At 44.7% G+C, this 16193-nt stretch overlaps 1 protein-coding gene across 2 annotated transcripts in view; it reads right to left on the bottom strand.

Annotated features, from left to right (window-relative positions):
* Window positions 1–16193, bottom strand: part of itga9 (integrin, alpha 9) — a 493651-nt gene that overhangs the window by 21772 nt on the left and 455686 nt on the right. For both annotated transcript variants that reach the window (XM_078216645.1, XM_078216646.1), the window contains exon 27: window positions 1479–1598. In XM_078216645.1, the coding sequence (XP_078072771.1) occupies window positions 1479–1598 (120 nt within the window). The remainder of the gene's footprint in view (window positions 1–1478; window positions 1599–16193) is intronic.

The raw sequence follows: 16193 nt of genomic DNA, 5'->3' as shown, positions 1-16193 counted from the left end.
GATCCTCCTCCAAGACTTGAGCTCATTTGCATCTTAGCCAAAAGGCCGAGATGCCGCTTTAAAAAATTGCTTCATATGAAACATATGAAGCCTCAGCGTAACCTCATGACCTCAACCAAGTGCAGATCCGATACTACACTTGATCTTAGCCAAAAGGCCGCAGCACAAACATTCCAGCCGCTTTCTTTGGAATTGTAATCGATGAGCAATTATACATTTATTTTCCCATCAGCTGTTGATCAGCAGTATCGAAAGTAAACTTTTGACGATTACTGAATGATTACAGCTGAAAACTTCCCTTTGATACAATCCAGGATTGTACCAATGCCACAGTCATCAGAACTGAGGAAATGCAGCACAGGGTGGTAATCATGATTTACATTGATACTCATCACCTGAGGACACTGGTTTCAGCTCTGCATCGCTGAGCATTCCTTAAGCAGGCACAAACCATTAGAGATTAAAAGCATAATCAATAAATCAAAGATGGGATACTGATGAGTTTGCAACTGTTGACTCCAGTTCCCCTTCCCCTGAAAAGTGCAGGCAATTTCTGCACAAGAATGATCAAGGAAAACTCCTGCATTAATCTTTACGTTCATCTCCTGACTGAGGAAAAGTAACTAACTGACAAATAGGCAGCAAGTCATTCGAGCTCATCAGTCCAGTTAACACATTCTCTGGTGTTGCAAAGTTTCGATGTTGGCATGAGCTGAGCTGTTTAACATTATATGGATATGTCTTAAGAGCAGCATGACAACAATGGCAAATATTTCAGAATAGGTAACATGTTCACCCCTCCAGGCTTCTACCAGGGTATAATTCAAATTGGTCAAAGCAGCACAACAATTGAGGAATTCCGCACAATGCTTTTTAAACCGGTTCAAAAGAAACTCATTCAGTCCTAATGTAATCACACGCAAACCATGGACCTGGAATCATCTTACTGTGATCATATTTAGGCAACTGGTCAGTTGATAAGAGAGGATTATGTGATGAGTTAACTAATTCATTTTGTTTAAGAAACTATTTTTCTCCAAGCCAGAGAACAAAAGAAGCAGGTTTCTGAGTCGGCACTACCTCTCTCTCTCCATCCAGCATGCTCAAGCCCTGCCTATTGTTTGACCATCCACAACATCACAGGTAATGTTTATTTATGTTAGCTCAGTTGGCTGGATGCTTGGTTAGTGATGCAGACCGGTGCCAACAGTGCGGGTTCAATTCCCGTACTGGCTGAGGTTATTCATGAAAGGCCGACTTCTCAACTTTGCTCCTTGCCTGAGGTGTGGTGATCCTCAGATTAAATCACCACCAATCAGCTCTCCCCCTCAAAGGAGAGAGCAGCCCATGGTCATCTGGGACTATGCTGATTTTATCTTTTAAATATGGTTTATCCACATTGGAAGGAAAAGCAAAGGAAAATTTCTGCTTCCATGGAAAAATCTAAGACTGCTCTGAAAGATCACAAGCCAATTTACCTTCCAAAGCAAGACAGCGAGTAACAGGAAAATGAGGATTCCCACAAAAAGGCTGATGGCGATGATCCATCCCACAACGTAACCACGAGGCTCCATATTGTGCAAGGCTTCAAACACCATCTAGACAAAAAGGAAAGCTGTATTACACAATGGGATTCAGAGACACCAACTGGCAAAACATTAAGATAACATCACACATTGTGCCAACAAATTCTCAAAATACTTCAATTTGACAGTGCTGCTGACAGAAGTACTTCTTGCGTGACAATCAGATGTAAAGTTTCCAAAACTGTCAATCATAAAACCAATGTGTGATCTCCTCAGATTTTCTAAGCAGCTCAAATCATTTCTCCTGTGTGTGTCAACCATGTCACATGATGGAGCTTATTGCTGAGTCAAATGGTTGCGGCTGCAAGTCCTACTTGAGTACACAAATCAAGGCAAGAGTGCGTGCTGCACTGTTAGAGGTGTTGATTTTTGCATGAGATCTAAAACCGAGGGTGGATGTAAAAGATTCCGTGGTACTATGTGGAAGAAGAGCAGTGGAGTTATCCCATGTGCTGGCCAATATTTATCCCTCAACCAATATTACATAAATAAATCAGATTATTATCACGTTTACATTACCAGCAGTTGATTATGCATCAAAAAGGTTGTGGACAAAGCCCAGTCCAGCAAGCAAAGCAAACCAGCCTCCCATTCATTGACTCTATCTACACTTCCCGCTGCCTCAGAAAAGCTGCCAACATAATCAAGGACCAGACACACCCTGGACATACTCTCTTCCACCTTCTTCCATCAGGAAAAAGATACAAAAGTCTGAGGTCACATACCAACCGACTCAAGAACAGCTTCTTCCCTGCTGCCATCAGACTTTTGGATGGACCTACCATATATTAAGCTGATCTTTCTCTATACCGTTGCTATGACTGTAACACTGGGGGAGGCAATGACCTAGTGGTATTATTAGTTTATTAATCCAGAAACTGAGCTAATGTTCTGGGGACCCGGGTTCGAATCCTTCCACATCAGATGGTAGAATTTAAATTCAACAAAAAATATCTGGAATTAAGAATCTACTGATGACCATGAAACCATTGGCGATTGTCGAGAAAACCCATCTAGTTCACTAATATCTTTTAGGGAAGGAAATCTGCCGTCCTCACCTGGTCTGGCCTACATGTGACTCCAAAGCCACAGCAATGTGGTTAATTCTCAACTGACCTCTGAAATGTCCCAGCAAGCCACTCAGTTCAAGGCAACTAGGGATGGGCAATAAATGGTGGCCAGCCAGCGACACCCATGTCCCACGAATGAATTAAAAAAAATACTCTGCACCCTCACTTTTCCTTCTTCTTTATATGCTCAATGAATGGTATACTTTGTACAGCGCGCATGAAATATTACTTTTCACTGTATGTCAATACATGTGACAATAATAAATCCAATCAAATCAAATCAAGTAGATCACTGGCTGTAAAGCTGATTTGGGTCACAAGTGGTCATGAAAGGCACTTTATCAATGCAAGTCCTAATTTTTCCATTTTAGTAATAAAAATTATAAATTCTCTAGTAAAGCAAATAATTGGGTTAATAAAAGGTTCAGCTACATTACTGGCATAACTTCGATTACTATTTCTACCCTGGCTAGACCCCCTTTCATCCGACTGAAGTTGGCCCTTTCCCAATTTTCTATTTCAGATGTGGGCTGCAATCAGGCCAGCTGACAAAGAGAATGTCTGGAGGCAGCAATGGGGATCACTCAATGCCGTGGAGGGCTGTTTAAGAGGCCCGCCTCAGTGTTGTGGAACTAATAATAAAAACACACAGGCCCTCCAGCCCTCACTCCTCACATCCTATCAGCCCAACACACTCTTCATGCCTCCTCCATGCCAGACCATGCACCTCTCACCATAACCCATGGCCCCTCATGTTCCCCATGCCAAGGTATGACCACAAACAATCTCTATGGCCCTTCATGCCGTGTTATGCCCTGAATCCCTCTACGGCCCCTTATGTACTCCATGCCAAGGTATATCCCAACTAACAACGCCTATGGTTCTACATATCCTCATGCCTAGCTATGGCACTTCTGTATCCATTCATCCACTATGTATTATATTCTACCAATGATCCTTATAGTGACAGCAGAATCTTTTCACTGGGCTCAGTTTTTTTTAACAGACTAATGGATTTCTGATTTCTGAGACTCCTCAGTCAAGAAATCCATTAGTCTGTTGAAATTCCTGAGCCCCAGGGGAAACATTGCTTGATTAACAGCTCTAGCTCTCTGATCTATGTAACTGTCAGAATGGTGGCACAGTGGTTAGCACTGCTGCCTCACAGCGCCAGGCCCAGGGTTCACTTTCAGCCTTGGGTGAAGCCCTGTGTGAAGTTTGCACATTCTCTCCGTGTCTGTGTGGGTTTCCTCCAGGTGCTCCAGTTTCCTTCAAAGATATGCAGGTTAGGTATGTTGATTGGCCCGGATAAACTATCCTTCACTGTCCTGCAGACCTGATGGGTCAAATGCCTCCTTCTGTACTGCAGAGATTCTATGATCTATGCGGACAATTTCACAATGTTTATTTACACAAGACAAAAAGGTTTCAGGTGTTTCCAGTTTCTACCACTGATATTACAAATTGTCTGAATGTTTGACACTTTTATTGGGCTGTAGTAAAAAGGAATTTTTTTTTAGAAAAGTGGAAAGCTATCAATGAATAAATGTTTTTAAAGTGTTTGTTTACACATCTTAATGACACTGTAGGATTTACTAGTTCTATACAGTGTCCAATGGGTAAATGAGCATGGAAGTGCCATAACCTAGCATAGGGACATGAAGGACAAAGAGCTTGTTTGGTGTGGAGGGCAGAGTGGGAGGAGGGATACCTTGGCATAGTGGGGCAAGAGGCCAAGAGGTATGGTAGGGGAGCCTAAGTTGGCATGGGGGCATAAGGAGGACATTTTGAACCTACCTTTCAAAAGTTATCTTCATGCAGCCTATGGTTCATGAAGCTCAATTCTTTGAAAAGCTGATCCAGCTCCATGAAGATTGCTGATGACTAGGAGATGTATCTACCCACAATGAAAATGGCCAGGTCAGGGCGAAGCATGTGGGCTTGCGACTCGAACCTGCCTGTAGCCTTAAAAGGCACTCCTGAAAATTGGAAATCTAGTGAATGGGATCAGGAATGCTGGAATCGGGACCGGCCTGCCATTTTTAAAGTCATCATAGAAACCCTACAGTGCAGAAGGAGGCCATTCGGCCCATCGAGTCTGCACCGACCACAATCCCACCCAGGCCCTACCCCCACATATTTTACCTGCTAATTCCTCTAACCTACGCATCCCAGGACTCTAAGGGGCAATTTTTTTAACCTGGCCAATCAACCTAACCCGCACATCTTTGGACTGTGGGAGGAAACCGGAGCACCCGGAGGAAACCCACGCAGACACGAGAAGAATGTGCAAACTCCACACAGACAGTGGCCCGAGCCGGGAATCGAACCCGGGACCCTGGAGCTGTGAAGCAGCAGTGCTAACCACTGTGCTACCGTGCCGCCCCCCACTGTGCTACCGTGCCGCCCCGTGTTCCAGCAAAAATCCAGCCCTTTGTATCCCTGAATAGTAAGCACCCAGTCCTCACCATTTTGCAGCCACGTTCCTGTCATTCTCCAACATGGCTATTTGTGCTCGTCACTCACCAGCCTAACTTACCACACATTCTGTGTTTACATACATGCAATCCTCATTGTTCTTCTTAGTCTGCTTGACTCAATATGATACTACTTCCTTGTCTCGCGCTATTCAACATTTCATCCTAAATGCATCTTATTCCTATTTTCTTCTTCTATATGCTGATATTATGGATTCTGCTTCTCATGATTCCAGTTGCACAACTACTAAAAACATCATTCCAGAGATAAGGTTGAAAGAGTGCAGAGAAGGTTTACAAGGATGTTGCCGGGACTTGAGAAACTGAGTTACAGAGAAAGGTTGAATAGGTTAGGACTTTATTCCCTGGAGCGTAGAAGAATGAGGGGAGATTTGATAGAGGTGCATAAAATTATGATGGGTGTAGATAGAGTGAATGCAAGCAGGCTTTTTCCACTGAGGCTAGGGGAGAAAAAAACTAGAGGACATGGGTTAAGGGTGAAGGGGGAAAAGTTTAAAGGGAATATTAGGGGGGGGCTTCTTCACACAGAGAGTGGTGAGAGTGTGGAATGAGCTGCCAGATGAGGTGGTGAATGCGGGCTCACTTTTAACATTTAAGAAAAACTTGGACAGGTACATGGATGAGAGGGGTGTGGAGGGATATGGTCCAGGTGCAGGTCAGTGGGACTCGGCAGAAAAATGGTTCGGTACAGCCAAGATGGGCCAAAAGGCCTGTTTCTGTGCTGTAATGTTCTATGGTTCTATGTGGGTGCCACAGGCATTTATTACTGGATTTCCCTAATTGCTCTGGTTGAAAAGCTTGTTTGGCCATTTTAAAGGGCAGTTAAGAGTCAATCATCAATGAAGGACTGGACTTACAAAAAGGATGGAAAATGTTGTTCCCTAAAGGAATTTCATGAACCAATTGGGCCCCTATATCAATGCCCTATATAAATACAATTCTCTGAGCATCACCTTTCATTCTTTGGTGATGATCTTAAATGTAAGATCTCTCATTACCTTTCAGAATTTCAAATTCTGAACATCTCTATTTCTTCTCCTCTCATACTTTGCTGTAATAAAGGAGTCCCAATTTCTCCACTCTCCTCAGAACTAAATCTGGCATCACCTTGGTGACTCAACCTCTGGATAATCAACTTTCTAAATCGAGATGTAAATAGCCAGAGGAACATACAAATAACCACCACTATCTCAGAAGAAAAATCTATACAATTATCTTTCTTTATTTAATGTTGTTTAACAACATACTTCAATATTCCATTCTGCATGCTCTGTCTCCAGTGAATGGATATGTGCTGGTAACAGTTAACCTTTGACTTCTAATTTCTACAGAGGATTTAGGAGCTTCTTGCACAAACAAAGGTCACTGCTTACTTATTTCAGAGCTCTCAACATTGGGGATCTGTTAGGAGTCAACAGTTATCACCATCAAGCATGACACAGATTGTAATCTCATTTGAACATAAATACTTAAACTCGCATGACTCAACACATTTGTATTTGTGAAGAGAGTGAGCAAACCATGTTCACTCTCACACTTTCCCATTCCCACCCTGAGAATGCTGAACTTAACAACAGCAACTTTTATTATACACCACCTCGAATATAGTAAAAACATCCCAAGGCATTTCACAGGCACATTATCATACAAACCCTGATACTGTGCCACATATCGATATAAGGGCAGGTGACCTAAAGCTTGGTCAAAGTGGTAGCTTATAAGCAGCAACTTAAAGGAAGAGAATGACGCAGAGAGTCAGAAAGGTTTAGGGAGGGAATTTTAGAGATGAAAAAAGCACAACCGCCAATGGTGGAGCAATAAATATCAGGGACATACAAGAAGTCAGAGTTGCAGGAATGCAGAGATCTTCCAAGGTTGTGGGGCTAGAGGGGACAACAACAGAGGAAATTAAGCACAGAATAAGAATTTTAAAAATGGAGTGCTGCTATAAGAAGCATGGTTTAAGTCCCTCAGATGCATTATTCAATGTCATAAAGAGACACATTGGTCTTCTGGTCTGTATCTGATTGTTAATTATTAAATTGACTTTCACTTTTGCTCAATTATAGTACACATACCTCTGAATAAAATGGTTGTGGGTTTATGCTCCACTCCAAAGCTATAAGCAAATAATCTAGGCTGACAGAGATTTGTTATCTTTTATACAAGAAATTAAACGGGTGTCTTGCATTTTCTCTTAGTTAAATGTAAAAGACCCCCTGGACACTATTCAAAGAAGGTCAGAGGAGTTCTCCTGGTGTCGTGGGCAACAACTAACCCTCAACCCATTTAACTAAAATGGATTATCAAGGCAATCATCTCATGCTGGTATTGTGAGCTATTTCTATGTGCAGAGTCCGACACTTTTTTCTACATGAACAGACACTCCAAAAAACAGTTTTTCAAATGTGTTCCCAGGAGGTGGGTGGCATTGGCTAGGCTGCATTTATTGCCCATCACTAGTTGCCTTGAAAGGTTGGTGGTAAGCTCCCACCTTAACCGTGATTGCTTTCATCATGAGTACCTTGTTGTGCAACTCCAAATGTTATTTAGAATCGAGCTATTAAGTGTGGGAATAGAGTTACGTGTGGGTCAGACCTGAATGAGATTGGTTAACCAGTGGGTTTTCACAATGACCTGATAATTGTTTCTGGTGTTAACCTAAAATTTACTATATTTATTGAAATCAATTTCACAACTTGCCAGAGTGCGGTGTTACATGCGACACCTCTGGGTTGCTAGTACAGTATAACCACTCTGTTACTGTAACCCTACTTCATACTTCTGCAACACACTTGAAGATTTACAGTATGGCACAAATTAAGGACAATATCTGATGGAGCTCCGATGGGAAATTCTAGAATTCCCCAAGTAATATTTGTGGTAATACCATCACCACAAGATCTGTACTAGCTCAAATAGAAAGGGCAGCCACCGCCATTGCAGGGCAAAAGGGGATGGGTAACAAATGCCAGCTTTGCCAGTGCCATTGAAAATAATACAATAAACTCTACTAAGGGATGCACAGCTAGGAATACCAGCAGGAAATTAAAACCACTTGGCTACCAATTTCCATGATGCACTCCCTGGAAGTGCAGCTCTCCACTGGAAGTATCAGACTGTGTCACTGTCCCATCTCTCAAAAGTGATGTATGCGCAGCACAAAGACACAGACTTGATTCCTAGTCTGGTGTGTTGGGCAACTTGGAGGGTGGGGGAGAGATACAATTAGCCACAATAAACCTAAATGTCGGAGGAGGAGGAAAGAATGTACTGTGGTGTCAAGAATGTATGCAGAGGACAGCTGGAACTGAGGGTGCTCTCTCTGGTGTGACACTTGAAAAATGGCAAATTAGACAAGGGACAGCAAGGGTGATTGTACCTGCGGAACCTTAGGCCACTATGAGTCAATGACAAGGAAGCAGAGGGGGGAAAAAAAGGAAATAAAAGCTATTGCCTTTACTAGTTAATTTGTGTTTCCCCTAAAGAGTCATCAGTGTTGCATGGACTATGCTCTAGGCCAAAATGTTTCCAAGATGGCTGAAGTCTCACTGCTAGTCTCGAAAAAGAGGTGACCCCACTTCAGCCAGTAGCAGAACACAGAGAGGCATCTTCCCAGCAATAGGCAATTAAGTAGCCAAGGTTGGGGCAGCCCTCCCTCAGAGTTGCCATCTCAATCACCAGACTCAGTGTCATGGGGAGCTGTGACCATTGCTGATGCTACAGGTTCAAGAAGGGGTTACAGATGAAATGGGCATGTGAGTTTGGGGATTTCGGGTCTAGGCAAGTAGGTCCTCATTATTGGGGTGTGGGTTGTCATGAGACACTTGTTGCTGTGGGGGCAGCCACTGCCACCAGGGGAATTCTTCCCTGGGCTATGCAGTTCTCAAAAAGGAGGGCCACCACCTGGAGGTTTCACCCAGTGATCTCCCCACAAGATGGCAGGAGCATGATGGAATACTCTCCATTTGCGTGGATGAGTGCAGTTCCAACAACACTAAAGAAGCTCGACACCATCCAGGACAAAGCAGCCCGTTAGATTGCCACCCTCCACTACCAATGTACAGTGGCAGCTGGCTGTACCACCTATAAAGAAACACTGCAGGAACTTTCGGAGCGCTGCCCCTTCGTCAGGTGAAACACTGCAGGAACTTTCGGAGCGCTGCCCCTTCGTCAGGTGAGTGGCTCACCTGACGAAGGGGCAGCGCTCCGAAAGCTAGTGGATTTTGCTACCAAATAAACCTGTTGGACTTTAACCTGGTGTTGTGAGACTTCTTACGGTGCAGAAAGTGATTGGCCTCTGAAGTGTTCGATTTGGTTGCTAAACTGCCAAGCTTCCTGCCACTTGCAAAATGGCATGGTGACAAGAGAACACCAGGCATGCCCCCTGCTCCATTTTGGCAGCCCGTCCATCTCCCAAGCATTGCTGATGACTTGGTAAAATTCCAGTCATGGAATGTAATAGATGTGCCTTCACATCAATCATTCCAAACACAGCAGAATCCACCTGAATAATCAGATTTCCAAATTGAGATGGAGTGAAAACGGGATGATGGATTAACCTGGCCAACTGCAATATTAAGATATGAAAAGAAAGATTTGGATTTCTACAATGCCTTTCACAACCACCAACATTACAAAGTATTTTGCAGTCAATGAGGTACATTTAAAGTGTAGTCACCATTGTAATTAAGGAAATATGGCAGCCAGTTTGCACACAGCAAGCTCCCACAAACAGCAATGTGTGTTAATACCTGGAACAGCAAGTGTTAATACCTGGAACAGCAAGTGTGTTAATACCTGGAACAAAAGCAGCTAAGTCCTTTAGCCTGGAACACTGATCCAGCTCATATGCTGATTCAGATACATATAAAACATCAAAGGGATCAGTGTTTGCCAGCTTGGCTGCTGACAAACTTTGTTAGCTCAGCAAAAGCCACTAGAAAGAGATTATATAACCAATAGCTCTGAAACAAACCAAACTTTTACATCAGATCCACCTCAACTAAATTAGCGTAGTAGCAGTGTTGAGAAAATAATAAAAATGCTAAATCAAGAAAAGCACATTTACATGCATCCATTGAGAGGGCCCCAATGTTAACGATCTGTGTTGGAGGGAGGGGAGGGGGGGTGAACTCATTCATTCAAAACATTGCTTCCCATTACCTATTCTATACCAAGCCCCATTTAAATAATATTGGCTCTGAAGCCTGCTCGGAGAGATTCAAACATTGAGCTGGGATAAAGATAGGAAAGTAGGACGTGACAGGAAAGGGTTGTAAGAGTAGGGACAGCGGTTTCGTTTCCAAGGATAGGAGAATGTAAATGTTTTGTGGAGGGGCTGATGATGATTTGGAAAGAGAAAAGGACATTACTTGAGGTTACAATATCAGCTAGCATGGGAGCCAAGAAATAAAGTTAGGTCGTCAGCTAGAAATACTGAGAATGGGACCAAGTAGAATGAAGATATGTCTGTTAGACAAGTTGAGCTCAGAGAGGGCAGGAGGGACAGAAATGAGACAAAGACCCAGGTCTAGGGTGAGGGTTAGGGGAGAAATTTGGGATTCCTGACCAAGGGGAAATGGGGTTACAACAGATGCAGCTGCTCAAACTTAGTAGCCCATTTGTCATCTGTCGTCTTTGTCATTTGTCATCTTTCCCATCTGTCCCTGTTGCTCAGAAGGGAAAGGGGGGAGAGGAGTAGAGCATTAGTTATTGGGGACTCCATAGTTAGGGGGATAGATAGGAGATTCTGCGGGAACGAGAGGGACTCGCGGTTGGTGTGTTGCCTCCCAGGTGCCAGGGTCCGTGATGTCTCGGATCACGTTTTCGGGACCCTAAAGGGGGAGGGGGGACCAGCCCCAAGTCGTGGTTCACATAGGCACCCAAGACATAGATAGGAAAAGGGATGGGGATGTAAGGCAGAAATTCAGGGAGTTAGGGTGGAAGCTTAGGGCTAGAACAAACAGAGTTGTTATCTCTGGTTTGTTACCCGTGCCACGTGCTAGCGAGGAGAGGAATAGGGAGAGAGAACAGTTGAACACGTGGCTACAGGAATGGTGCAGGAGGGAAGGATTCAGATACCTGGACAATTGGGGCTCATTCTGGGGTAGGTGGGACCTCTACAAACAGGATGGTCTTCACCTGGACCAGAGGGGTACCAATATTCTGGGGCGGAAATTTGCGAATGCTCTTCGGGAGCGTTTAAACTAATTCGGCAGGGGGATGGGAACCTGAATTGTTGCTCCAGTGTACACGAGGTTGAGAGTAGTGAGGTCATGAAGAAGGTTTCAAGGTTGCAGCAGTGTACTGGCAGGCAGGAAGGTGTTTTGAAGTGTGTCTACTTCAACGCCAGAAGCATCCGGAATAAGGTGGGTGAACTTGCAGCATGGGTTGGTACCTGGGACTTCGATGTTGTGGCCATTTCGGAGACATGGATAGAGCAGGGACAGGAATGGTTGTTGCAGGTTCCGGGGTTTAGATGTTTCAGTAAAATCAGGGAAGGTGGTAAAAGAGGGGGAGGTGTGGCATTGTTAGTCAAGGACAGTATTACGGTGGCAGAAAGGACGTTTGATGAGGACTCGTCGACTGAGGTAGTATGGGCTGAGGTTAGAAACAGGAAAGGAGAGGTCACCCTGTTGGGAGTTTTCTATAGAAACATAGAGAAACATAGAAAATCTACAGCACAAACAGGCCCTTCGGCCCACAAGTTGTGCCGAACACATCCCTACCTTCTAGACCTACCTATAACCCTCCATCCTATTAAGCTCCATGTACTCATCCAGGAGTCTCTTAAAAGACCCTATTGAGTTTGTCTCCACCACCACTGACGGCAGCCGATTCCACTCGGAGACTATAGGTCTCTGAAAAGTTCCAGAGATGTAGAGGAAAGGATTGCAAAGATGATTCTGGATAGGAGTGAAAGTAACAGGGTAGTTGTTATGGAGGACTTTAACTTTACAAATATTGACTGGAAACGCTATAGTTCGAGTACTTTAGATGGGTCAGTTTTTGTCCAATGTGTGCAGGAGGGTTTCCTGACACAGTATGTAGATAGGCCAACAAGAGGCGAGGCCACATCGGATTTGGCACTGGGTAATGAACCAGGCCAGGTGTTAGATTTGGTGGTAGGGGAGCACTTTGGTGATAGTGACCACAATTCGGTTACGTTTACTTTAGCGATGGAAAGGGATAGCTATATACCGCAGGGCAAGTGTTATAGCTGGGGGAAAGGAAATTATGATGCGATTAGGCGAGATTTAGGATGCATAGGATGGGGAAGAAATCTGCAGGGGATGGGCACAATTGAAATGTGGAGCTTGTTCAGGGAACAGCTACTGCGTGTCCTTGATAAGTATGTACCTGTCAGGCAGGGAGGAAGTGGTCAAGCGAGGGAACTGTGGTTTACTAAAGAAGTTGAATCTCTTGTGAAGAGGAAGAAGGAGACTTATGTAAAGATGAGACATGAAGCCTCAGTTAGGGCGTTTGAGACTTATAAGTTAGCCAGGAAGGACCTGAAGAGAGAGTTAAGATGAGCCAGGAGGGGACATGAGAAGTCTTTGGCGAGGTATTCTTGGGAAAATGTACTGAAGAGAGGTGGCAGGTTTTCAAGGAATGTCTGTCTAGAGTTCTACAGGACAATGTTCCGAGCAGACAGGGAGGTGTTGGTCGGTTAAAGGAACCGTGGTGCACGAAAGCTGTGCGGGACCTAGTCAAGAAGAAAAGGAAAACGTACAAAAGGCTCAGAGAGCTTGGCGAAGATAGGGATTTAGAAGAGTATACGGCTTGTAGGAAGGGACTAAAGAAGGAAATTAGGAGAGCCAGAAGGGGTCACGAGAAGGCCCTGGCAGGTAGGACTAAGGCGTTCTATAAATATGTGAAGAGTAAAAGGATCAGACGTGACGAAATAGGGCCTATAAAAGGTGAAGGCGGGAAAGTCTGTACGGAACCAGGAGAAATGGCAGAGGTGCTCAACGAGTATTTTGCCTCGGTTTTCACAGAGGAGAAGGACATGGGTGGATGTACTGCGGGCATGCGGTGGACTGAAAGGATTGAGTATGTGGACTTTAAGAAAGAGGTTGTGCTGGAATCTTTGAATGGCATCAAGATAGATAAGTCGCCGGGTCCGGATGGGATGTACCCCAGGTTACTGTGGGAGGCGAGGGAAGAGATTGCAGAGCCTCTGGCCATGATCTTTGCGTCGTCGATGGAGACGGGAGAGCTGCCGGAGGATTGGAGGATTGCGGATGTGGTTCCTATTTTCAAGAAGGGGAATAGGGATAGCTCAGGTAATTACCGACCGGTGAGTCTAACCTCAGTGGTTGGTAAACTGATGGAGAAGATCCTGAGGGACAGGATATATGAGCATTTAGAGAGGTTTAGTATGCTCAAGAACACTCAGCATGGCTTTGTCAAGGGCAGATCATGCCTTACGAGCCTGGTGGAGTTCTTCGAAAATGTGACTAAACACATTGACGAAGGGAAGGCGGTAGATGTGGTTTATATGGATTTTAGCAAGGCGTTCGATAAGGTCCCCCATGCAAGGCTTCTAGAAAATGTGAGAGGGCATGGGATCCAAGGGGCTGCTGCCCGGTGGATCCAGAACTGGCTTGCCCAAAGGAGGCAGAGAGTGGGAATAGATGGGTCTTTTTCTAAATGGAGGTCGGTCACCAGTGGTGTGCCCCAGGGATCTGTTCTGGGACCTTTGCTTTTTGTCACTTTCATAAATGACCTGGATGAGGAAGTGGAGGGATGGGTTGGTAAGTTTGCTGACGACACGAAGGTTGGTGGGGTTGTGGATAGTCTGGAGGGATGTCAGAAGTTACAGAGGGACATAGATCGGATGCAAGACTGGGCGGAGAAGTGGCAGATGGACCTCAACCCAGATAAATGCGTAGTGGTCCATTTTGGTAGGTCAAATGGGATGAAGGAGTACAATATAAAGGGAAAGACTCTTAGTACGGTAGAGGATCAGAAGGACCTTGGGGTCCGGGTCCATAGGACTCTAAAATCGGCCCCGCAGGTGGAGGAGGTGGTTAAGAAGGCGTATGGTGTGCTGGCCTTTATCAATCGAGGGATTGAGTTTAGGAGTCCGGGGATAATGATGCAGCTATATACGACCCTCGTCAGACCCCACTTGGAGTACTGTGCTCAGTTCTGGTCGCCTCACTATAGAAAGGATGTGGAAAAGATTGAAAGGGTGCAGAGGAGATTTACAAGGATGTTGCCTGGATTGAGTGGCATGCCTTATGAGGATAGGCTGAGGGAGCTCAGTCTTTTCTCCTTGGAGAGACGTAGGATGAGAGGAGACCTAATAGAGGTATATAAGATGTTGAGAGGCATAGATCGGGTGGACTCTCAGAGGCTTTTTCCCAGGGTGGAAATGTCTGCTACGAGAGGACACAGGTTTAAGGTGCTGGGGGGTAGGTACAGGGGAAATGTTAGGGGTAAGTTTTTCACACAGAGGGTGATGGGCGAGTGGAATCGGCTGCCGTCAGTGGTGGTGGAGGCGAACTCAATAGGGTCTTTTAAGAGACTCCTGGATGAGTACATGGAGTTTAATAGGATGGAGGGTTATAGGTAGGTCCAGAAGGTAGTGATGTGTTCGGCACAACTTGTGGGCCGAAGGGCCTGTTTGTGCTGTAGTTCTTCTATGTTTCTAGGATCAAGGAAAACCCTAAAGCTTTCGATAGGTATGTCAGGATTGAAAGAATGACGAGGGTAAGATTAGGGCCAGTCAAGGACAGTAGTGGGAAGTTGTGCGTGGAGTCCAAAGAGATAGGAGAGGCGCTAAATGAATATTTTTCATCAGTATTCACACAGGAAAAAGACAATGTTGTCGAAGAGAATACTGAGATACAGGCTATTAGACTAGACGGGATTGAGGCTCATAAGGAGGAGGCGTTAGCAATTCTGGAAAGTGTGAAAATAGATAAGTCCCCTGGGCCGGATGGGATTTATCCTAGGATTCTCTGGGAAATGAGGGAGGAGATTGCAGAGCCTTTGGCTTTGATCTTTATGTCGTCATTGTCTACAGGGATAGTGCCAGAAGACTGGAGGATAGCAAATGTCGTCAACTTGTTCAAGAAGGGGAGTAGAGACAACCCTGGTAATTATAGACCAGTGAGCCTTACTTCTGTTGTGGGCAAAGTTTTGGAAAGGATTATAAGAGATAGGATTTATAATCATCTAGAAAGGAACAATTTAATTAGGGATAGTCAATACGGTTTTGTGAAAGGTAGGTCGTGCCTCACAAACCTTATTGAGTTCTTTGAGAAGATGACCAAAGAGGTGGATGAGGGTAAAGCAGTTGATGTGGTGTATATGGATGTCAGTAAAGCGTTTGATAAGGTTCCCCATGGTAGGCTATTGCAGAAAATACGGAGGCATGGGATTGACGGTGATTTTGCGGTTTGGATCAGAAATTGGCTCGCTGTAAGAAGACAGAGGGTGGTGGTTGATGGGAAATGTTCATTCTGGAGTTCAGTTACTAGTGGTGTACCGCAAGGATCTGTTTTGGGGCCACTGCTGTTTGTCATTTTTATAAATGACCTGTAGAAGGCTGGGTTAGTAAATTTGCGGATGACACTAAAGTCGGTGGAGTTATGGACAGTGCGGAAGAATGTTGCAGGTTACAGAGGGACATAGATAAGCTGCAGAGCTGGGCTGATAGGTGGCAAATGGAGTTTAATGCGGAAAAGTGTGAGGTGATTCACTTTGGAAGGAGTAACAAGAATACAGAGTACTGGGCTAATGGTAGGATACTTGGTAGTGTGGATGAGCAGAGAGATCTCGGTGTCTGTGTGCATAGATCCCTGAAAGTTGGCACCCAGGTTGATAGGGTTGTTAAGAAGGGGTACAGTGTGTTAGCTTTTATTGGTAGAGGGATTGAGTTTCGGAGCCATGATGTCATGTTGCAGCTGTACAAAACTCTGGTGCGGCCGCACTTGGAGTATTGCGTACAGTTCTGGTCGCCGCATTATAAGAAGGATGTGGAAGCATTGGAAAGGGTGCAGAGGAGATTTACCATGATGTTGCCT

The sequence above is a fragment of the Mustelus asterias genome, chromosome 7 (assembly GCF_964213995.1).
Source record: "Mustelus asterias chromosome 7, sMusAst1.hap1.1, whole genome shotgun sequence".
NCBI classification, from domain to species: domain Eukaryota; kingdom Metazoa; phylum Chordata; class Chondrichthyes; order Carcharhiniformes; family Triakidae; genus Mustelus; species Mustelus asterias.
Note: the sequence above shows the minus strand (reverse complement) of the source record. Positions and strands in the feature narration are given on the sequence as shown.